Genomic DNA, 25,482 nt, shown 5'->3' with positions numbered 1-25,482 from the left:
TCTTTTCTTTTAACGTATCACTGACAAAGTGCTTGAGTTTTATTTCCATATCCCACTTCTCTCATGAGCTCTGTGGCTTTATTGCATGATGATGGCATAGAATGCATGGCTAAGATGATGGCTAAGAATGCATATGTCTTGCTATAGAAAAACTGTATGCTATCCTGTTTGTGTGGCATAAAAAAATACGAATAGTATGGTATGATAAAATAAGTATGTAAGTTAAGGGAAGTATGAATAGAATAGTGAATTAATGCTTGGAACAAAGTTAATATATCAAAATCACTAGAAGTGGGTAGCAAAGTCAGCTCTGAGCTTCCTAGTGGATTGAGCAGTTGGGCTTAGGTAACAAATATACTAAAAGTCTAACAGAAAAACACAAGAAAAAAATTTTTTAAAAACAAAAGATTCCATTTCTACTTTGGCCTCAAAGGCCAGCAGGCCACTGGAGAAAAGAGTGATGAAAAGGTAAATACCCCAATATTTAACTAAAAATAGCTTTAATGGAAACAACTTCAAAATCTAAGAACACTTTCTTTTATTTATTTTTTTTTTTTTTAATTTTTTTTTCAACGTTTATTTATTTTTTGGGGGGACAGAGAGAGACAGAGCATGAACGGGGGAGGGGCAGAGAGAGAGGGAGACACAGAATAGGAAACAGGCTCCAGGCTCTGAGCCATCAGCCCAGAGCCTGACGCGGGGCTCGAACTCACAGACCGCGAGATCGTGACCTGGCTGAAGTCGGACGCTTAACCGACTGCGCCACCCAGGCACCCCTGAGAACACTTTCAATAGTTACTCTTGACAGCTGTAGTGAGATTCTTGACACTAAAAAAAAAATTCTCATGACTACCATATTTCAACCTTAATTTTTATTAACATCAAGATTATATAATTATACAAATAAAAAAATTAGACATTATTTTTTTTTTAAAGCACAGATTTTCCTAGAATTTTCAGATGTTTTTCTTTGTTTTTTGCTTTGTTAGGTTTTGTTTTGTTTTTTTGGAGAGGGCATATGTGTGTGTGAGCTAGGGAGGGACAGAGGGGAAGAGAGAATCATTTTTTTTTTTTTAGTGCTTATTTATTGAGAAAGAGAGAGAGAGAGAGAGTGTGTGTGTGTGTGTGTAAGCAGGAGAGGGGCAGAGAGAGAGGGAGACACAGAATCCGAAGCAGGCTCCAAGCTGTCAGCACAGAGCCTGATGCGAGGCTCAAACTCACGACCCATGAGATCATGACCTGAGCCCAAGACAGACACTTAACTGAGCCACCTGAGTGCCTCCAGATTTTCCCAGAATTAAGATAAATCAGGAAAAGGTTTTTCCTACGGATTCAAGTAATATAGATATCCTAAGCTTCATTACTTGAAATATTTATTTCAAGTAATGAAGCTTAAGAAGATGATGCTGCTTCCAGAATATTAAAAACTAATCTGGTTTATTCAGTTCCAATTATTTTTATTATCTTGAAAATGTTTAACCTGGAGGGGATGTAAGGAATCCATATGTGGCTAACGGCAACCACTAGAAAGATAATCTTAAAATAATAGAACAACCAAATAGGAGACAAACCACCTTCCACATGCACCAATAAACACACCCTCCCAGAACTCCCAAGTAAAGGCACTGGCTAACATGTTTATTATCTAAGACAGAAAAAAATGTAATAGACCACATTTTTGTTATTTTAGCTGAATGCTTTACAAATATCCGCATGTTATGCTTTTTACATAACCTTTAACAGTGCTCCAGTTTCGTAAGTGTCGACGATAACGACCAAGTAAAACAACACCAATCTCATCATCACCAGCCCCAGATTAACAGGGAAAAGCCATACCAAGAAGAACATGAAATCTTCAAGAATATACCCAGGAGAATGAAATAAAACAGCTAAAAAAACCTCCCAAACAAAAGTTAATAGAGAGTTGGAAAGCTCTCTACTGGAGGCTCTTTGAGTGTCAAATACTGTGTAACAGCACCATTTAGCAATTTTGATGCATGTCAGAAGGGCTTCCAGGCAAACTCCTTATGTGGCTCTCATAGCAATGTGAAGATACTGCTATTATGCTATTATTACTATTATCTTGTTTCTTAGGTAAAAGATATGAAGGTCAGAGAGGTGAAATAACTTGTCACAGTGGCCAAACTGGGACTAAGTCAGGCTGTTTGGGTTTAAGTTTTTGTGTGTTTATTGCTTCCAAATACTGACCAAACCATATATATTACTAGTAATGAGTAACTCAAAACTGTAAGTCCAAACTTGCAAACAGTCTTTGGAGTTTACTATCATTAGACTGATGTTTTTGGTATTACACATTATGGGAATTTAATATGAAATACTACTTTTTGACTGCCTAACTGAACTCGAGTAAAAAAGAAAATGCCACAAAGTCTATCAAAAAGCATATAAAAAGAATCTAAAGGAAAAGGGGAAAGATTTGATCTCTCCTTTGGTCCCTAAGGCTAGCAACGTATTTTAGAAAAAAGTAAAAAGAGAGGGTAAATACCTCAATATTTAACCAAAAAATTCTTGATGAAAATAACTCCAAATTCTAAGAACACAAAAATCTATAAGCTGTGCCTAGAGAGTCAGCTAAGGAAATATTTGGAGAGACTACATGACACAAAAAGAAACTACCATAAGAAGATCAAGATAAAACTTATGAGGTGAAGATGTGGAAAAACTGGAGCCTTCACACACCGCTGGTGAGAATGCAAAATGGTACGGGCACTTTGGAACACAGTTTAACAATTTCTTTAAAAGTGAAGCATGGGGCGCCTGGGTGGCTCAGTTGGTTAAACACGTGACTCCTGACTTCGGCTCAGGTCATGATCTTAACAGTTTGTGGTTTCAAGCCCTATGTCGGGCTCTGTGCTGACAACGCAGAACCTGCTTGAGATTCTCTCTCTCTCTCTCTCTGCCTCTCCCCCACTGGCACATGTGCACGCACCCTCCTCTCTCTGAAAATAAATAAGCTTCAAAAAAAAAAGGGTAAGCATAAACTGGGGCTCATGGTTGGCTCAGTAGGTTGAGCATCCAACTTTGGCTCAGGTGATGATCTCACAGTTCATGAGTCTGAGCCCCCATCCGGCCCACTGGTATCCATGCAAAGCCGGCTCCGGATCCTCTGTCCCCCTCTCTCTCTGCTTTTCTCCTGCTCACACTCTCTCTCTCTCAAAAATAAATGAACATTAAAAAGAAAAAAGAAAAGAAAAGTTAAGCATAAACTATGATGCCTGGAAGCTCAGTCAGTTGAGGGTCTGACTCCTGATTTCGGCTCAGGTCATGATCTCGCAGTCATGGGATTGAGCCCCGCATTAGGCTCCACACTGAGCATGGAGTCTGCTTGAGATTCTCTCTCTCTCCCTCTGCCCCTCTCCCCTACTTGCATGTGTACTCTCTCTCTCTCTCTCCAAAAATAAAATAATTTTTTTAATTAAAAAACAAAAGTTAAGCATAAACTTACTTATGACCCAGCAATTCCACTCCTAAGTATCTACTCAAAAGAAAGGAAAACATATGTCCACACAAAGATTTGTATGTCAATGTTTACAACAGCATTATTCGTTGTAGCCAAAAAGCAGAAACAACCCCAATGTCCATCAAGTAGTGAATGGGCAACAAAAGTTCAAATATCCGTGCAATGGAATACTACCCTACAATAAAAAGGAAAAAAAATATTGATATATGCTACAACATGGGTAAATCTCAAAAACATTTTGCTAAGTGAAAGAAGTCAAATGCATATGGTATGATTTTATTTACATGAAATGTCCACAAAAGGTGAATCTATAGAGGCAGAAATCATCTTAGTGGTTGGGGGTATAAGAGCAAGACTAAACGAGCATGAGGGATGTTTTGGGGATGACAGAAATGTTCCAATACTGAGCTGTGATGATGTTCACCCAACACTATAAATTTACTAAAAATCATTCATTATACACTTAGAACAAGTGAACTTTATGATATATAAATTACAACTCAATAAAGCTGTTTGAAGGGAAGGAAGGAAGAAGAGAGGACTATTTCATATAGGTAATTAAACTTAAGCTACACTTTAATTTGAACAGAAGATGAAAAGGACCACTTCCAGACTAGAGAAACAACATAAGAAAGGCACAAAAGCAAAAATCACATGGCACAAGGTGAAGACCTTCTGGCACAACTATCAGGCTAGTACCAATGAAGACACATGGCTACGAGAATCGTCCATTAATTAAAAGCTCATAAAGGGACTTCAGTACTAAGCTGTGGAAATGGTATTTAACTGATAGTTAAAAACAGTGTGATGAATACAGAGAACTGGCAACAGAGTTAATGTTGGAAAGTAATGAGATATATAGTCTGGGACCATATCATAAAAAATAGCATTTTTGAGATGATGTAAAGGCAATGTGACTGTTGAGGCAATTCTTCACATTTTCCGCTTTAACTGCACGCCAATTATTCTACTGACACATGTCAGACACGTCATGTCAAACATTCTAATCAACATGCAGAAATAAGAGCAGTAAGTCAAACCAATGGAACTCATAAAGGGAACACATCATTTGTTGTTTGTGCTGTAAGTTTCTACTTTTCTCTTTTTTCCAAATTTCTTTTAATGAGTATTCCTCTTTTTAGTTAAGTATTTATTTTAAATACTTATAAAAAATATAAGTCAAATAGACAATCTGGCAATAGGCCTGTAGCTTTTAAATAAATTGAATCAGTGAATTCTTCTGCATCAGGCCCTAATGGGTTCACTGGTGGATTCTACCAAACATTTAAGAAAGAAATTGTATCAATTATCTTCAAACTCTTCCAGAAGACAGAAGCAAGAGAATTCCTCCTAACTCATTCTATGAGGCCAGCACTACCCTAATAACAAAACCAGACAAAGATGTTATAAATTAGAGACCAATATCTCTCATCAACATAAAGAAAAATCCTCAACAAAATTATTAGCAAATCGAATCTAACAATGCATAAAAAGAATTATGAACCACAACCAAGTGGGATTTCTCCCAGGTTATGCAAGTCTGGTTCAACATTTGAAAAATCAATTAACATAATCAAGAGAGTAAAGAAGAAAAATCACATGATCATATTATTAGATGTACAAAAAGCATTTAACAAAACCCAACAGCCATTTATAACAAAAACTCTCAGCAAACTGGGAACAGAGGGGAACTTTCTCAACTTGAAAAAGAACATACAAAAAAACCCTGAAGCTGATAGATAAATCAAAGAAGAATAAATGGAGAGAGATTCCACGTTCATGGGTAAGAAGGCTCAATATTGTCAAACTCTGAGTTCTTCCCAAACTGATCTGTAGATTGAATGCAATCCAAATCAAAATCCCAACAAATTATTTTGTGGGTATTTATAAAACTGATTTTAAAGTTTACACAGAGAGGCAAACAACCTAGAATAGCCACCACGATACTGAGGAAGAACAAAGTTGGCGGTCTGACACTACCCAACTTCAAGATTTATTATAAAACTACAGCAATCAAGACAGCGTGGTACTGGTGAAAGAAAAGCTCAAGAGAAGAGAATAGAGACACACGTGAATACAGTCAATAAATCTTTGACAAAGGAACAGAGGCAAAAAAGAATGGAGTGAAAACAGCCTTTTCAACAAATGGTGCCAAAACAACTGGACATCCACATGCAAAAACATGAATCTAGACACACACTTTACACTCTTCACAAAAATCAACTCGAAAGGATCACAGCCCTAAATGTAAAGTGTAAAACTATAAAAAAAAACTCTTTGAGGACAACATAGGAAAAAAACCTACATCATCTTGGGTTTGCAATGACTTTTTACACCTAACAACAAAGGCATAATTTGTGATAAGCTGGACACAGTTAAAATTTAAAACTTCTGCTCTGCGAGAGACAACGTGAAGAGAGTGAGAAGGCAAGCCACAGACTGGAAGAAAATCTTTGCAAGAGACTTAACTGATAAAGGACTGCTATCTAAATTTACAGAAACTCTTAAAACTCAACAATAAGAAAACAACCTGATTTCAAAATGAGCAAAAGACTTAGACACCTCATCAAAAAAATAGACAGATGGTAAATAAACCTATGAAAAGATGTTCAATCATATGTCATCAGGGGACTGCAAATTAAAACACACCTACTAGAACAGCCCAAATCTCAAACACTTAAAACATCAAATGTTGGCAGGAAAGTAGGGCAACAGGAACTCTCATTCACTGCAGGTGAGAATGCAAAATGGTACAGCCACTTTGGAAGACAGTATGACACTTCTTTACAAAATTAAACATACTGTTACCATACAATCTAGCGATCACTCTCCTTAGCATTTACCCAAATGAGCTGAAAACCTATGTCCACACAAAAACCTGCTTTAAGCTTTGTTCTTAATTGCCAAAACTTGGAAGCAATCAAGATGTTCATCAGCAGGTGAATGAATAAATTGTAGTACATCCAGACAATGGCATATCATTTAGTGCTAACAAGAAATGAGCTACCAAGACATGAAAAGACATGGGAGAATGTTAAGTGCATATTACTAAGTAAAAGAAGCCAATCTGAAAAGGCTACAATGTATGATTCCAACTACGTGACATTCTGGAAAAGGCAAAACTATGAAAACAGTAAAAAGATCAGTGGTGATCAGGAGTTAGAGGGGGGGAGGAACATGGAGGATTTTTGGGGGGCAGTGAAACTATTCTGTAGAATGGGGGGATATGTCATTATACATTTATGCAAACCCACAGAATGCACAACACCAGGAGTGAATCCTAACATAAACTATGGTCTTTGGGTAATGATCATGTGTCAGTGCAGTTTCATCAATAACTAATGCACCTCTGGTGCAGGATGCTAAGACTGGAAAAGGCTATACATGTGTGCGGAACAGAGGACAGGAGAACTCTAATTTTTGCTCAGTTTTGTTGTAAACCTAAAACTGTTCTAAAAAAAATAAAATTTATTTAAAATGTGTGGGTGTGTGTATACAATAAGTCAGATAGAGGTGCCTGGGGGTCTCAGTTGGTTAAGCATCCAGCTCTTGATCTTGGCTCAGGTCATGATCTCACAGTCTGTGGGGTGGAGCCCCATGTAGGGCTCTGCACTACAGTACAGTGTGGAGCCCGCTTGGCATTCTCTCTCTCTCCCGCTCTCTCTGCCCCTCCCCCCTCACACACACACATGCACACACATGTGTGAAAAAATGAGGATAACCATAGTGCCCACTCCATAAGATTGGTGGATAAAATGAGATAGTACAAATCTTATCTTATCAAAGAGTACACACAATAAAACGCTTGTTATGATTTATTATTAAACTAAGCAAATGCTTTTTTGATTACACATTGTTGTATAATACATCATTGTGCACCACTAGATGGATAAAGGAGACTTGACAACTCATCTTTAAAATAACAGAATTTTAAATAACTTGCATGCCTATTAACAGTTTAACATATTGAAAAGGAAAACATTATTTTAACGTGTAATTTTATATAACGTAACATTGTGTGTCAACTATACATTAAAAGAATAAAGTACAATTTCATAAAAAGTATAATAAACCACTTACTGATATCTACCCTCTGTTCAACTGGCAAAGGACTGACTCGGCTAACAAGTTTTGAAAGACATGTTGCTGCAAGGAGCTGAGCATAGGATGTCTGTAAGGAATAATAAATTGTATTTATTATTACCACAAATGAAATCATCAAAACACTATGATAGAACTTTTCCTAAGCAATAAGGGAAATTCTTCTGGCTTTCCAAACTGGCAAGATTTACAATGAATAAAATATATATGTAAATACACATATATGTGTACAATCTCTCATAAGAGTTCAGTAGTTGAGGAAGGTATAGGTCTCTTTTCCAAACAGCAGCAAATAATCAACAGTAAAAAAATTATTTTGATCAAGTTCAAATAAAATACTCCTACCATGTCTACACAGTACTGTACGTTCTGGCCTCTGATTAGCTCTTCAAATTCACCTGGTTGCACTCTTCACCATCCTCTAACCACAAAAGCCTTTCAGATCCTTTCAGTGTCTTTCCCACCCTGACCTCCCCACCCCATCAGATCCATGTCTTACTGTATTGTACTCTTTGGCCACCAATTATCTTAACAGTGTCCTCAATCCTTCAAAATTTGGTTCAGTTATTCACTATACCTCCAGCAGTTTCTTGTTTCTTTTTTTTCTCTTTACCAGAGGTCAGCAAACTAAGGCCCGTGGATCAAATGCCATCTGTTTTTGCAAGGTCTGTGGGTTATGCATGGTTTTTACTATTTTAAACAGTTGGGGAAGAAATAAAAATAATAATAATATTTTGTGACATGTGAAAAGTATATGAAGCCCAGATTTCAGTGTCCATAAATAAAGTTTATTAGAACACAGCCACGCTCACCCATTTGTATACTACCTATAGCTGCTTTCATGCTATAACGGCACAGTGGAATAGCTGAGACAGACTGTATGTGGCACTCATTGCCACCTACTGCTGCTCAATGCATTATAAATTGCACTAATATAGTTATAATTCCATAGCGGCTAGAGTGTCATAGGTATCCCCATGACATGTACCTTTGATTATTACGAGTACATAACCATCATGTCAAAACAAGAAAAGATAAAAGCAGATTTCAAATATCTAACTTCTAAGGCACAGTAGAGTTTGGATAATTTTGTTACTGAATTAGATGGCAGAGCAATGTGCTCTTCATGGCACTATAGCTGTCCTAGAAGACTATGTATTGACAGTATCAGACTAAGTATTCATGCCAGTATTCCTAACTCACAGGAAATCAAAAGTCCAAAAAAAGAAGAAAATTAAAACAGCGTATCTCCTCACAGTGGAATTTCCTCACGAAAAGAAAATGGGGCTGAGACCAAAGTTTTGAAGTGACTCATTTGTTAGCCAAGCAAGAAAAGTCATTTACCAATGGAGAATTAATTAAATCACCATTATTTTATTGTAGCAGCTGAAGTTATATCTGCAGAAAAAATAAACCTCAGACTACTACCCTTTCAATGAGAACAATGCTCAAGCAATTGAAGACGTGAGAGCAACATGGAAAGTCCATTTTAAAGAAAGCAAATGATTTGGAAGTTCTCTTTAGTTCCTGACGAGCTGACAGACCTTACTAATTCTGCTCATACTGCTACCAATACTATCCACTTATTCCAGAAGTCAATGCTAAGTTTGAAATGACTAAAGACCTCCATGAAGAGTCTGTGTGGAACTACAGGCCAGAAATATTTTCAAAGAAACTGAGAAAACACTAATTGTGTGCAACCTGAAGTGGTATCTGCTAAGATGTGTCACGAGTGGTGGTAAAAATACATGGAGCAGAAAAGGGCTTAGTTGTACAAACTTAAAAAGCTTACAAAAATGTAAGAGTCTAAAACCTATGGTTCTTCATTGTATTATTCTTCAGTAGATACTTTGTAGTAAATTATTTGAGTCTATCCTGTGTTAATGAATAGGTGGTGTAAACAGTAGGTTTCAATTCACTTTGGTGAACTTATCTTCATTCAGTTCTGTGAATTTCTGTCAGAAATAGGAGCTGAAAGTCCTGACTTGCCCACCCACCCCCTACCCACCACACACACAGTAGTTAAATAGCTTAGCAGAGGTAAAGTTTTACTGCAACTTTGTTTAGCTCAGGGCTGAGACTGACATTTTCTGAAGAGAAGAACCATTTTAAACCACCACTGTTGAATGTGAAGTGGCTTTGAAAATTAGCTTTTGCAGCAAACTTGATAATGTAATTTAATGAATTCACCCTAAAGTTACAAACTTGCCTAAAAGGCAAACAGTGCTTAGTACTTATATTATAAAACTTATAATGCAGCAAAGCCATTTCATAATAACTAAACACTGTTTCAATCACAACTAGTATTAAGCTGCTTTATATACTTTCCACACCATCAAAGTTAAAAGTGGCAAGATCTCTATTCTTGGGTATGTTTTCTGAGCGCCAACTATAGTTCCAGCAGCATTTTTCAGACCCTGATGCAAGTGCAAAGGAAATTTCCATATTTTAAAATCCATTTAACTGAGCAATTGAGGAGCTTCCACCTAACTTTCAATTGGAAGGGACAAATCTGCAACATAATGACATTCTGAAAGGCAAACATCAAGAGCAGTTTGAACAGAGTTCTATAAATGCCTTCTAAGTGATGAATGTGCTTAATTAAAACCATGTTTATGGACTGATATCAATACTTGGCAGTACTTATCTGTGTGAAAAGACATTTTCAAAGACAGAATATAAAAAATTTCATTACAGATCTGTAGTAACACATGAACATCAGCAATCAACTTGATGACAGAAATACTAACTTTGAACCCCAATTAGGTCAATTGTATTATCCCCGAAAGAACAATTTAATTCTTCTGAGTAGATGTGTATTACAAAATACTGCACTCAATTATTATACTGTCAGTTTCAACAATAAAATTTTGTGGAAATCTGTTTTCTCTCTTCTTATACATGTACTTACAAAATATCCTTGATTTAGCCTCTTGGCCTGCAAAACCCACAATATTTACAATCTGGCCCTTTACAGAAAAAGTTTGCTGACCTCTGTTCTAGTTCATACAGTCTCCTACTGTAGCACTACCATATCGTTCTTTAGCTTTTTATTTACACATTTATGTCTCTCCGACTAAACTAGAAGTTACTTTGGTGCGTGTGCCTAAAACAAGTAGGTAGTACTAGGCCTCGTTTTACATTTAAGTATTTGCTCCATGCCTGCCGAGTGAATGGCTAAGAATCTCTAGAAGCAGGCAAGAGTTAGCATTCCTATGAATCATTCCTTCATGTTTCACAGTTAATTACAATCTGCCTCTCTCACCTGGAATTTTTTTTTTTAAAAAGCTCCTAATCAACTTTCTAAAAATGCCCACTACTGTTATGAGACATCAAAAAGGGCCAAGAAGAATCAAGAAATTATTTCAATTCATGCCTATTTCCACCTCTTGGCCTCTTCCCTAAGTTTGCTTTCCAGGCTTTCCAATTCTTTCTATGATTAATCTCTTTGACAGTGAAATAAACTACATTAAAAGGACATGCAGCACTATCTATCAATTATCATTGCTCAACTACACAAGCTCATTAACACTGACATATATCTCCTGGTCTTTCATGGTTAATCGCTGTTATCAAATACTTACTGTTCCTTGTTCTAATAAAAGTTGACACTTGCTGAGACATTCTGGGCTGTCAATAAGTTCCAGGAGTGCTTTCTCAGCCTCTATTCTTTGCGTAAGATCAGTCCCTATGTAGAGGTGAGTACATAACACTTCCAATTCAGCCAAACTCTTGAGAAGAAAAAAGAAATTAACATTTTACTTGAGTGAAAAACAAAAACAAGGTAAATGTATTAATCACAGGACCTGAGGGATGTGAATACCATGCCTGTATTCATCAATTCAATAAATGTTTATGGGGCTACGGCTACCAACTAGGGGTCACAGTGGTGAACAAAAAATCTCCTAACTCCAAATTACTTATTTATAAATTGATAGTGCTATGGTGGAAAAGTAACAGTATAGAAAGACAAGGACTTGCCTAATTGAAGGAGTATGAAAGTAGTAACAACTTCCAAATGTTACTGCCTAAAGTAGTAACATTTATCCTAAAAGGGTAAGCCAAGCAAAAAAAGACTAGACAGCAGTCCAGGCCAAGAAATAGCCTGGACTATTTACCAGGGCCCAGAACAGAGCGTAATCATTTCAAGGCATTAAAAGGTCAATGTCACTGGTAGACAGCAAGGAGGAGATGCCAAAGGAAGCTAAAGACATAGGCAGGCGGGGATTATCAGGTGCAAGTGGCAGATGCCATGCCAATTACATTATTTCTCAAACTGCAAGAACTTCAATGGATCCATCCATAAAAAAGCAAAGATAATTATAAATATACACTGATCTGGGGCTTCTGAACTAATGACTCATAGTGCTGCAGGCAAACTGTCATGATTTTCAGGAACTATGACCTAACCCCATGTTTTTTCTAGCAGTGTAATAACTAGTTATCATGTTGTAGCCTACTACTTTATAGGCGCAAAGAATAATTCATTCTGCTTAGAAATATAATTTCATCTGAAGATATAAAACACATGGATAAAATCTAGAGGAAAATGAAATCAGCATTCCTTCCAGCTTAAAACAATTTTTGTTAAAGGCACTTGACAAAAACTACTTCTTTTTTTTTAATTTTTTTAACGTTTATTTATTTTTGAGAGAGAGAGGGAGAGTGTGTGCGAGTGGGGGAGGGGCAGAGAGAGAGGGAGACACAGAATCTGAAATAGGCTCCAGGCTCTGAGCTGTCAGCACAGAGCCTGACACGGGGTTTGAACCTGGGAACGGCAAGATCATGACTTAGGCCAAAGTCAGACGCTTAACTGACTCAGCCACCCAGGTGCCCCAAAACTACTTCACTTTGAACTTGAAATAGAATTAATTCTTTGGAGGACAAATAAAAGGCACAGATTTCAGTATCAGTAGTCATATGAAGGTAATAGGATATTCCTAAAGAAATGCCACTTTTTATCCTTTCTGGCCTGAATTTTTATGTGGCGGCCTTACAGCTACACTAGTCCAAACATTCTCTCAAATACATATATCTTTGGCTAACAGGAATACAGGCAAAACACTGAAATGAGACTTCCTCTAGCCCTTTTATTCTTTTTCCTTCTCTCTCCTTCTTAGCTCATTTATGGCATTTTCCACTTCCTATCCAGGTCAGAGCCCAACATCCCAGACTTGAGAATTTTCTGCTAGATTGAAAGTAAAAAAGAAAGGTTTCAAATGAATAAATGACGATAAAGGACCTCCAATGCGCCACATTTTCCACATTTCCCCCAACTAGGCTGGCCCAGCAAGCCCTCAGAGTACTGCCCCATAATGATCATAATATTAAAATGTATAGAAAATTTATGGTTCATGAATACATACAAATATCCATATTTTCTCCAAGGGTAAGAAATACAAAAACAGAAAGAGCTACCTTTTTCTCTCTCTTGGCTCATGATCAACCTTAGAAGTCTTTCCCTTCATCTAATAAATTTGAAAGGCTGAATTTTAGAGCTGGTAATAGCCAGAAAATTTAATGACAAACTGATCCTGCTGTCATGCATTCATCTAGGTCTAAGAGTCTTTGAAGAAGTAGACTTTGGATTCAAAAACAACTGGGCAAGAAATAGTGACCTAACTGTTTAAAAACAAAAGGCAGCAAAATAAGTGAGACTCAAACCGATCTTACAGATTTGTCTGGAAGATGAAATGAGTAAGGGTCACATAACTTCTGGCACATAGTACTCCTTATGAAGGCTAGTTGTTTATTAATATGACTTAATAATAATATTGTACTGGGTGGAACTGTATCCTTCTAAAAGATAGGTCTAGGGGCACCTGGGTGGCTCAGTCAGTTAAGCTTCTGACTCCGGCTCAGGTCATGATCTCAAGGTTTGTGAGTTCAAGCCTCCACATCAGGCTCTGTGCTGACAGCGCAGAGCCTGGAGCCTGCTTCGGATTCTGTGTCTCCTCCTGTCTCTGCCCCTCCCATGCTCATGCTCTGTTTCTCTCTGCCTCTCAATGATAAATAAATGTTAAAAAAAAAAAAAAAAAAAAAAAAAAAGGTCTAATTCCTAACCCCTAGTATCTTTGAATGTACCCTTATTTGGAAATAAAGGTCACTGCAAATCCACCATCCTGGATTTAGGGAGGGCCCTAAGTCTAATGACTCATAAAAGAAAGGAGAGGTACGTGTGAGATGCAAAGACACAGAGAGACACCAGGGAGAAGGTCATGTGAAGAAGGAGGCAGAGGCTGGAATGATGAATCTACATGCCAAAGAACGCCAAGGATTGCCAGCAGCCATCACAGAGTAGGAAAAAGGCATAGGGCAGTTTCTCCCTCAAGGCCTCCAGAAGGAACCAATACTACTGGCACATTAGTTTCAGACTTCTGACCTTCATAAGTCTAAGACAATAAATTTCTGTTGTTTTAACCCGCCCCGTTTGTGGTCATTTGTCACCACAGTACTAGGAAACTAATACAAATACAATATTGATCAAATCAATGGGACCTAAGTAAATATATCTGGAAAGATTCCAGAAAGTTCTGGAAATTATTTTGTCTGTTTTGCTATACTGATTTAGAGAACTTCAACACAAAGTAAGTCTGGAGCATATTTAAATAGTATTCATTTAAATCAACAATACTACAAATTACCCCTTTCTTTCCAAAGGTATTTCTGAGTATTAACTGAAAGGCTGTGCAAGATAAAATGGGAGAGGCTTAAACTTTCTCTTACAAAAGGCTAAAACAAAGGGGCAAAAATATTGAGTCATTCTTTCACTGTAATGATAATAATGAAACACATGGCAGGCATATCAAATCTTTTTAGAGAAAAGGATACATACCTAAAGATCCTTACCCTGGTGGAAAGGCATTATCTAAACATTTAAAACACTCACAATGTGGTGAATGCTGACTGACCAAATAATCTTCTGGTTAGCATTTGACTTTCCAGAGAATTTATAAAGAGAGACTTTTCCACAATGAATTAATAAATTTGCACCTGAGTGGCTCAGTCAGTTAAGTATCCAACTCTTGGTTTCAGCTCAGGTCATGATCTCACAGTTTCATGGGTCCAAGCCCTGCATTGGGCTCTGTGCTGACGGCGCAGAGCCTGCTTGGGATTCTCTCTCTCCCTCTCTCTCTGTCCCTCCCCTGCTCATGCTATCTCTCTCTCTCTCTCTCTCTCTCTCTCTCAAAAATAAATAAGCTTTAAAATTTTTTTAAAAACAGTGATGTCTACACATACAGTTAACATTAGAATGCCTCAGATAAATGGATCCTTTCTTGATTTGCTGACAAATCAGGTTTGAGTTATCAAAGCTCCTACAAGGCTTAATAGCAATATTAGAAGCCCATAAAAATAACTAATAGGCAGAACAAGTAGAATTGGACATCACTTAACTCCCAAACAATAACTATCAAATACAAACAGCATCCAACTTCCATAGCCTAAGAAACAATAACATAATTCTGCCTATAATCTAAATAAGGATCTTCTACATCATTATGACCTCATCCCTGGCCTTTGTGCTTGACATATAATTAACCCCTAAGTGATGTGACTTCTTCTATTCCCACACATGTATCTATCAATGGGTAGATAGTGAGAAAAACAAAAACAAAACCAGACAAAAAGAGTATATACTGGAAGGCATTATAGGAACAAAAAGCAGATGACAGGTTTCTGGCCAGGGAGGGAGGGAGAGCAGAACAGGATAGGGGAACAGTAAGAGGGATTACAAAGGAATAAAAAGAAACTTTTGGGGGTGATTGACATGTTCATTATCTTGATTTCAGTGATGATTTCACAAGTGTATACAGAAGTCAAAACTCCTGCACAACTTAAATATGTGTAGTTTATTATTTTCCAATTATGTCGTACTATAAGCTGGGGGGGTGGGGGGGAGGGAAAAAGAATGAACCAGAAAAATTCTACCCCAATTGAATTTAAAACTCAATTACTTCTCTGTATCTTTCCTGCTATCTGGAATTAAGCTTCTTGATTACCATTAACAGAAAATACTTTCCTTTCCCACAAATCTTTGTTTCTTCTTCCCTTTACTACCTTTTCCTGAGCATACCTGAAAGCTTATTCCAGGGTCTCTAGAAACTCTTCCTTCTACAATATATTGGGTAGTATCTGTCTTTAGAGCTTTATAGTTTACAAAAGTATTCCCATTCTTTTATTTTTCAACCCATCCTGACAAACGGGCTCCTACAAAGTACATATTTTTAGCCCACCCATTTTAAGACAAAAAAACCAAGGCCGAGAGATCAAATATATGTAAGTTGCTCAAGATCAAGTATGGCGTAAATGGTCAATTTTAAGCCAAATAAATACAAGTCTATATGCCTCAAGAACATGTTTTCTCCTTACCATCCTGGCACCTTGCCACCCTTTACTTTGGCCTGCAAGGAGATAAGCAGACGATGTCCTACTCCCTACTTTCAACTCTGTCTGCTCATCATTTTTATATCTACCAATTTCTCCCTCTTGGAAAATTCAGAAAGATGCTGAAAATAACCCCAAAATGTCAGAAACTGAATTGAACATACTTCCCACAGACTTCCATTTCAAGTGTCTGTTTTCAGTGGTTTCAAAGGTCTAGACTAGGATCTAGATTCATAACCTTGACGTTAACTTTGTCGCTTCTTCCTCCTTAGTCCCTCCTGTAGAGTTAAAGAGTTTGGCCTTACCCAAAGAAAAGTCTGGGCTTTACCCTCAGATTCTAGGAGGTAACCTATATTATATCTGATAGGCCTATTTTTGTTCAGGTGCAAGGGGCTGGAGGGTGCACAGTCCACAGTCTTACATTGGGGGCTGGCCACATCAGAAAGACCAACTGTGTGTTTAAGGGTAGGAGCTTTGGATCACATGGTACTAGCCTAAAGACTGAGGTCAATCACATGGGCAATGAAAAGTCCATCGTGACCATGTGATGAAGCCCCAATAAAAAGTTCCCTGGTTTGCAATACTCAAAGCATACTGTCACACATACAGGCTGGGAGCGTAACATGTCCCAGTTAAAAGTAAAAGTTTTACTTTTAGGGACAGTACAAGTTTTGTTTTGCAACCCTCCCAGACTCTGCCCCTTGCATCCCTTCTTTTAATCAATTTCAATCTGTGTACTTGCCCAGTAATAAACTGCATGCATATGACAGCCTTCAGTGAATTCTGAGTCGTTTTGATAAACTATCAAATCTGAGGGTAGTTCTAGGAAACTCTCAATATGCAGTCGGTGTCAGAAAGAAGTGAGGGCAGTCTTGCAAACTATATCCTTTAAGCTTGCAGTGTAGCTTATTTCCAGGATATACTAGTTTGTTATAAAATCTTAACAATTCTTTTTAACTACAGACTCAGACTCACCTCTACAGGATATTCATAGACAACATAGCAATAGAACAGTATTTTCTAACTGTGGCCTTCAGTGCCCTGGATGTCTTCAGCAGCTTCTTTGGGAATGACAGTGGCAGCTTTGGAATCTGCCACCTACTTACCGACCCTAAGCAAATTATTTAATCCTTCAACACCTTGCATTTGAAACCGCAGGTAGTAAGATCCACCTTCCAAAATAATTGTGAAGAGTAAGACCAAACACAAAAAGCTTAACCCAATGCCTGGCACACAACAGATTCACAATAAATTGTAAATAATCCCTTCAGTTACTGATAAATTATACAACACTATCTTGGACTTGCATCTACAGTTTCTCCCATTCAAGTCCATATTGCCAGGATGATCTTTCCCAAACCTCTTTTCCATCATGTTACCAGGACATTTACAATAGTTCACAATCTCATTTAGATTAAATCAGGCAGCCTGGCTGCATATTAAGAAGCATGGCCATAGTCCCTGCTTCTGGAACAATTCTGAAAGCAAAAAGATTGACAAACTGGGTACCCTAAATTTTTCTTCATGTCACTTCTTGATTCTCATCTCAATCCCTCTGTTCTATTTTTTTTATGTTTGTTTATTTATTTATTTATTTATTTATTTATTTGAGAGAGAGAAGGCAAACAGGGGAGGGGTAGAGAGAGAATCCCAAGCAAGCTTCATGCTATTACCGTGGAAACCGACGCAGGGCTTGATCCCACGAACTGTGAGATTACGACCTGAGCCAAAATCAAGAGTCGGACACTTAACTGAGCCGCCCAGGCACTCCTCAATCCCTCTGTTCTATCTTCCTCACTCTGCTCCCAGCTCTATCTTTCCTCATTCTGCCTTCCTCCTCCCAATCTGGACTGTCTCTTCTCAGATGGTAACCCAGATCCATTGCTTCCTTTGGGACAGGGTACCCTAACTCACTTACAGCTTCCTAACCAGGATGCATGTACCTTGAATGGTATGCCTGGGCTATTGATCCCCTTGCCCTCCAGGCTGCCAGGTTTTTGGCTATGAGCAATTTATGTCAATGAACCAGACCATTACCATTTTTTATGTATGCCATGATGTGAAAAAGATTGTGGAGAAGCGCCCTAACCTCACCTTACACAAGTCCACATCTTTACTCATCGCCCTAATGGCATAATTTTGGACCAGGGAGGTGACAGTAAGATATCGACATGAAAGAATACAGAATTATGAGTTATTATGTCTATTCTAACTCTATAGCCTTGGGCAAGTCACAACGGTTCTAAGATTCAGTGTGTTCAAGAATAAAACATGTATATGTATACATGTAAGTGTATATATATATATATATATATATATATGTATGTATATATGCACACCTCTCAAATTAGTTGTGGGGCTCAAAATCTACAATAAGCATGTGAAAATTTAAAATGCTAGGTACCAGTTATCATTATTAATAAATGCTCCTGGAGTTAACTGGAGAACAATATGGTCTCATATGCTGGCAATGCTTCAAACTGAGAAGTTTCAGAGTTTTTTTCTGGCTCCCAAAACTGTGATCTTTAATTGTCCATCTATACTTTCAAGCTGCTGTGAAATACATTCCTGGAAAACCAATATAGGTAGTTTTGGCATTAGCAGCTAATTTTTCCAACACTCTACCTGAATCTGAAGAAGTCTTCCGGGACTGAGTGATTTACTATTATGCATCATCTTCTACGTCTGAAAACTTCCAAACTTCCACCACAGTCTTTAATTTACCCTCAAGATTTACACCTGAACTATGAACACCTGATTACCTTTTTATAACCCCTAAGTCCTCCCTGCAAGATTTTTCCCATGAAAATTTCCCAGAGGGCATGTTTACCAAAATGGAAATAAATAACATTATGTTGACCTGGATGCCCTTAGAAGCCGCAAGGAGTCAAAAGGTAATGTGTGGGGCTCACTACTTCCTGGTCTATAAATCCTAGAGCTGTCAATTACCTGACAGGAGAGTGGCTGGTTGGAAAGAAAAGATCCTTTGGAAGAAATCAATAAATAAGAAATGAGCCAGTATGACCACAGGCGGTCCAATGAAGTCTACAAAAGGAACGTGTCACATACAGACACTGTCACCACATTATGAAGCTGACTACCCCTCCAAGGACATTGCTGCCATCCACAGCCTCCCCTTCTCGCTTTCCTTTTATATGAACTTTATGCTCCAGCCAGACCAAATTTCTTGCATTGTGCCATGTTCTTCCACAATTCTTTGCCATCATTCACATGGTCATTTTGCCTCTATACTCTGCCCTTCCTCTTCACCGGGCTAGCTCTTACAATTATTTCAAGACCCACTCGATTGCAAGTTCCCTGAGAGTAGAAATCACAGTTTTGCTAGAGCTGTCTTCAGTGCCTAGCAAAGCAGCAACTCAATAAATAAGTGGAAGAATGGAAGCTCAAAGAAACTCAAAGCATCCCCTCTGAGAACAGCTCTGCCTCACTACTTCTCTACACACACACACACCGGGTTGACGACCCATCTTCAATGTTCCCGTGGTATCCTGTGGTTAGTCTTACCATACCATTTTCACATGTACAGTAATTATCTGTAAATTCTATGAGGGCAGGGATGGTAAGATGCTTTATCCCAGAACTGTGCACAGTGCTTGGAGACACGGTTGGGAAGCTCTATGTTTGTTGAATGAATAACTGGATGCATATGCCAGTGCAGCCCGAGAATACGGGAGCCTTCCTACTCAAGCACGCGTCCCGTCCTTATCATCTCCACGCTCCTCGGGCACGCAGCCCCCGTTTCCTCCTCCAATAAGGCTCCCGCGAAGCACTCCTTCGCAACTCCCTACAGATACAGCTCCTGCCCGCTCTAGCCAATTAAAATCCAACCGCTGCCGCCGCTCCCGCGGCGAACCCCAGCCCCTTCGCGAGCTGCGTCCCAACCGTGTGAAGTCAGGCGATTGAGCGGTGGCCAGCGACGCGGTGGGAAGGCTGGCCCGGCCCGGCCGGGCTCCCCACCTGCCTGGGCGCCGCCAGAGCCGCCCTTCGCGCCGCGCCCCGAGCAACGAGTCCGGGCTCCCGCGCCGCAGGTCCTCAGCATCCGAACCTCCCCCGAAGGGCGAGCTCCGAACCTGGCCCTGCCCCTCCACCCGCCACCCCAGAGCTCGGGCCGTCCCCTCCTCGGGCCCGGGCCCGGAGTGTGCAGCCCAGGCCAGTGCCCGAGTCTCCAACCGGGGCGGGGGCTGGGGCTACGAAGCCCCGTCAGCGGCCCCGCGGCCTCCGCCACGGTTCTCGGCCCTCAGTCTCCAGACCGCAGCGCGCCGCCGGGTTCCCGAGGCGGCGGAGCGGGGACCCGCGGTGCAGAGCGCACTGACCTGGAAGTGCAGCGCCATCTTCCCGGGAGGCGGCGCCGGCCGGCCGCCCCGAGCGCCCGAGGGGAGGGAGCAGAGGCGGGCGCCGCGGAAACCCCAGCCGCCCGCGGGGTCCCTGCGCCGCTGGTTTGCTCGCACGTTGTCGCCTCCGCCTCGCGGCCCCTGCGTTTGAAGCGCTGGACGGGGCGGGGCCTGGCGGGGCGGGGAGGGGCGACGGAGACAGCGCGGGGGGCGGTCCGGAGGGGGCAGGGCCTGCCTGGGGAAGCTGGGAATCTCAACTGCCCCCCACACGGAAGTTTCAACCGCTGCTGCCACCTCAGGTGGGTCACGACCTCTGACATCTTTCCTTTGACACAACCATGGCAACCTAACTGTCAGCCGGGACCCCTGGCTCTCTTACATCTCCCACAAACTTTATGGATCCTTAAACCCTACAGCACAATTATTGCCCATGGCTTCAGATGCTCCCATCTCCACAACTGTTCTTGTCCCCTAACATCCACTTGCCATGACACAATCAGCCATTACTTTGACTCCTTCATGTCAACTGCAGTCCTTGACCCCTGACTTCCAAAGCCCAACTTCCATTTACTTTTTAACTTCACTTGGCTTAAAATTAAACGGGTCTACATGGTGTTAAGTCAAAAAATTCTAGCTCACCTCTTACTACTTCTTGTCTATATTTCATTGAATATGGACTTGTATTTTACACCAAATGATTACATTAGAGTGAGAATTTATTTGAACAAAACTAGATCATAGTCCCTCCTTTCTGGTGCTCTTCATTTCTTCTTGAAGATTGACATTGGGGGCATTGTACTTTAGTGTGAAAAATTAATACTTCTTATAGTTCAGGTTTACTAGTGACAAGTTCATCTTTTCTTAACATGAATCTGTCTTTATTTCACCTATATTTTTTATAGGATAGTTTTGCTGGGTATAGAATTCCATTTTGTCTTTAAAAAAATGTTCTCAGCATTAAAAAAAAATGTCTTTCCCTTGATTTCTGGTTGCTGTTGTTTCTGTTGAGAAGTTAGCCATTAGTCTGATTGTTGTTCCTTTGTAGGTAATGCATGTCCTTCTTTCACCCCTAGCTGCTTTAACTTTTTTCTTTCTGTTTGGTCTTCAGCAGTTTGAGTATAATGTTAACTGTATGTGTTTATATTATCCTGTTTGGGATTCATAAGATTTCTTAAATATGAATTCTGATATTTTTTATCAGTGTTTGAAAATTCTCGGTTTTTCCTTAAATATTGCTTCTGTTCCTTTCTCTTCTCCTTCTGGAACTCCAGTGACAGGTATATTAGACTTTTTTGAGTATTCCATATCTCTTATACTCTTTTCTGTATTTTTTGTATTTTTTTCTCATTGTGCTTTTTAAAAAAATGTTTATTTTGAGAGAGAGAATCCCAGGCAGTCTCCATACTGTCAGCACAGTGTCTGACATGGGGCTCAATCTCACAAACTGTGAGATCATGACCTGAGCAGAAATCGAGAGTCAGATGCTTAACCAACTGAGCCATAGAGGCGCCCCTCATTGTGCTTTAATCTGCATGTTTTTATTGACCTGTCACCCATTTAGGAGAAACTGTGTTCTGCTGCTACACACCCCTCTATTGAATTCTTAATTTGAGTTATAATATTTTCAATTCCAAAATTTTCATTTGAATTCCCCCCTTCCATTCTTTAAACAGATTCTAAGGCTCTGGTGAAATTCTTTATCTTTCCTCTGTTTTCTTGAACATTATAATCATATTATTTAAAGCCCCTATCAGATAACTCCAATATCTGAATCACCTATGGGTCCTCCTGGCTTTTGGTATTTGGTCCTATTTTTAAAGCATGCCTTACAATTTCTTATTGAATGTCAGACAATGTGGAAGAAAAATTGTAGAGGCTGTGGATGATAGCAGCTTTCTCTAAAGAGGATTAAGTTTTCTTATTGTAGATAGAATACAAGTGGATCACTTTAATCCTATTGAGACTTGGTTTTAGGATTTTATTTATTTATTTTTAATAAAATTGTTTATTTATTTTGAGAGAGAGAGCATGTGAGCTTGAGTGAGGGAGGGGTAGAGAGAGAGAGGTAGGGAGAGAATCCCAAGCAGGCTCTGCCTTGCCAGCACAGAGCAAGATATGGGGCTCAAACTCATGAACCTTGAGATCATGACGTGAGCTGAAATCAAGAATCAGATGCTTAACCCACTGAGCCACCCAGGCGCCCCTGTTTTAGGCTTTTAAATTCAACTTTATTTCAGTCTTGCCCTTATTCCTAGGTCATGGTTCTTACTAGATCTTACTATATCTTACAGGCCTGAATGTTTGCCAAGACCCCTTCACCTCCTGGGGCTCGAACTCTAATCCCCATTTTCCCAACACTGTAAAGTGTTCAACTCTTTAGGTGCTTCTGTTGTGCTCAGTTTCTTAAAGTCTTTCGTGTGCATGTGCCTCTTAAGAATTTACTGATGATTTAAGGGGAATTTGTACACAGATTTTGGGGCTCACATCTCTGTAATTTTCTCCTCTCTAGAATTGTGCTCTTCAAATCCCACCTGCTTTTGTTCCTAAACTCTCATCTCTGCTTCTAGCCTACTGAGACTGCTACTGTCTGTTTAGCTCTTTTACTCCTGCACCAATTCAAACTGCCCTGGGGGTGGGAACTGACCTGAATGTGGATTTTGCCCATTAGCGCTTTCAGGCTCTCAAGGGTTTAAGTTTATTGGTTGTTCTCTAGTGCCTTCAAGCAGTAGTTACGTGTGTGTATGTGGGTGTATAGTTGTTAATACACATTAAATTATTGTCAAATTTATATGTAGTTGTTATATATGTAATATATTAACATAGTTGTTAAATGTATGTGTATGTGTGTATATACATATACATATATATATTTGTCCTGTTTTTATAATTGATCTAAGTGGGAGGTCTAATTCAATATAAACTACTCCATTATGACCAGACTTTTTGCATCTTCCATTTTTCACCCTAGATTTTCATAGTTCATTCACAGTGCATGAGTCCTCATCCCATAGACCAACTCCTAAACTTGAAAATGTTTGATACCCTCATCCTGCCATTTTTGACTCTTATATCCCAAAGTTTTTGATTCCTATATTATAACTTCTATTTCCATGCTTTAAGACTTTTGATATACGAGTCCCATTTGTGACTCCCACATCGCTAGCACCAGTGTTGATTTCTGACCTGCCTATTGCAGCATCAGCCGTACAATACTCCATTATTTTAACTGCCTATTGCCTTTGTCTAACTTCTGGATCCCAACCACATTTTTAAGCTATTGTTTTAAAGTAGTATTTCTGTTACCTCAATTTTAAATTTAGGGGAGGAACAATTACTTGAGATTTGATCATTTGGCTTTTTATCCCCCCCATAACAGAATATCCTTGGCACAAATATAAAATTGTGATAAGAACAGCAGCTGACTATTCTGTGGATTTACTAGGTAACTCTGAAAATGAAAAGCCAATTATTTTTTCCCTTTAAATTTGAGTGACCACTTAAGATTTCTGTTTATAACAAACTCTCCCTTCTGTGTTTTTCTGTCAACAAAATTTGCATATAACTTCATATATTTTAATCCATTAATAAAATTTAAGATAGAATTGTGTCACGACAGCTACCAAAACTAGCACAAAAGATGCTCCTCTAGGATGTCATATAATTCATTTATATCACAAAACTCAAAAGAGGAACACTTAGAGCTCTTAGAAATTAAAAAAGTATCTTCCTCTGTGGCAACTAGCTTCTAAAAAAAAAAAACAAAAACAGATGGATCTTTGATCTTTATATCTTTTCAGGAAATTCAATTAACATTTGTAATTCTGGCATCTTAGAAAATTCACCTAACATCTCCGAGTTTTGATTTATTATTTCTAAGATGAAGATAACAGTAAGTCTGTAATTCAAAGATTTTGTAAGAAGTAACATTGAGATGGGGTGCCTGGGTGGCTCAGTCGGTTAAGCATCTGACTTCTGCTCAGGTCACAATTTCACAGTTTGTGAGTTTGAGCCCTACATTGGGCTCTGTGCTGACATCTCAGAGCCTGGAGCCTGTTTCGTATTCTGTGTCTCCCCCTTTCTCTCTGCCCCTCCCTGGCTCTCACTGTGTTCTCTCAAAAATAAATAAACATTAAAAAAAAAAAAAAAGAAAGAAAGAAGTAACGTTGAGGTGAAACAGTAGAGCACAGTGGTTAGGAAAACAGACACTGGAACCAAACAACCTAGGTTTGGAAGCCAGCTGTTTCACTTACTAGCTGGTAAACTTGGTGAAGTCACTTAACCTCTCTACACCTATGTTTCCTCATCTGTAAAACGGAGACTAACCATATCTATTTCATAGGTTGCTGTGATGATTAAATGAATTAACATATATGAAGTACTTAGTGCTTGGCAGATAACAAGTGCTATAAAAATACTAAGTATTATTATCAAATAAATCCATATCTTTCTCTGAATGTCATATTTAAAATGATATTCTTAATGAAATGGATTATAATTTTAATCAAACAGATTAAGTTATTCCAAAATATTTTAGTTTATTAATTTACAATTAAGCTAAATACGTCCTCATTGTCTCCCCTGCTCTACCAAGCTTTTCTATCCTGGAGGATATTGAAAGGCTGTGACATTACCTCCATTAACAGCATTTTGGGGCACCTTGGTAGCTCTGTTGGTTGAGCTTCCAACTTTGGCTCAGGTCATGACCTCACCATTCATGAGTCCCAGCCCCACGCCTGGCTCACTGCTGTCTGCACAGAGCCTGCTTAGGATCCTCTGCTCCTCCCCCACTTTCACTCTCTCAAAAATAAATGAACATTAAAAATAAAATAAAATAAAATAAAATGAAATAAAATAAAATAAAGTAAAGTAAAATAAAATAAAATAAAATATAAATAAAATAAAAACAGCATTTCTATTTCCTGTTTCCATAACAGGACTTATGTGGGACTAAACTATGAGACTGAAACTTCAAAATATCTAACTAAAATTCTTACTTTATCTATACTTAAAATGTAAAACCTATGATCAATTATTTGCTTTAGTAGCACATATAAACAAAAAATAAGAAACAATAGTACACACTTCCCTTAACTTATTCTACAAATGTAATTTTATTAAACACACTTAATAAGATATTTAATACCTCAGTAAGTTTTGGGAATC

At 38.8% G+C, this 25,482-nt stretch overlaps 1 protein-coding gene and 1 long non-coding RNA gene across 4 annotated transcripts in view; one reads left to right on the top strand and one right to left on the bottom strand.

Moving 5' to 3' along the window:
* The window catches only part of RANBP17 (RAN binding protein 17), a 340,310-nt gene extending 319,852 nt beyond the window's left edge, over window positions 1–20,458 (bottom strand). For all 3 annotated transcript variants that reach the window (XM_086714573.1, XM_025923706.2, XM_086714706.1), the window contains exons 1-3: window positions 20,302–20,458; window positions 11,167–11,313; window positions 7,562–7,652 (exon numbers count right to left, since the gene is read on the bottom strand). In XM_086714573.1, the coding sequence (XP_086570699.1) occupies window positions 7,562–7,652; window positions 11,167–11,313; window positions 20,302–20,319 (256 nt within the window). In that variant the 5' untranslated portion in view covers window positions 20,320–20,458. The remainder of the gene's footprint in view (window positions 1–7,561; window positions 7,653–11,166; window positions 11,314–20,301) is intronic.
* An 88-nt stretch (window positions 20,459–20,546) lies between these two features.
* The window catches only part of LOC147584187 (uncharacterized), a 68,199-nt gene continuing 63,263 nt past the window's right edge, over window positions 20,547–25,482 (top strand). The window contains exon 1 of the long non-coding RNA XR_015253909.1: window positions 20,547–20,618. This is a non-coding gene — a long non-coding RNA (uncharacterized LOC147584187). The remainder of the gene's footprint in view (window positions 20,619–25,482) is intronic.

Source organism: Puma concolor, chromosome A1, assembly GCF_028749965.1.
Source record: "Puma concolor isolate L17-30 chromosome A1, mPumCon1.1.hap2, whole genome shotgun sequence".
NCBI classification, from domain to species: Eukaryota; Metazoa; Chordata; class Mammalia; order Carnivora; family Felidae; genus Puma; species Puma concolor.
This window is presented reverse-complemented; position numbering and strand designations above follow the sequence as displayed.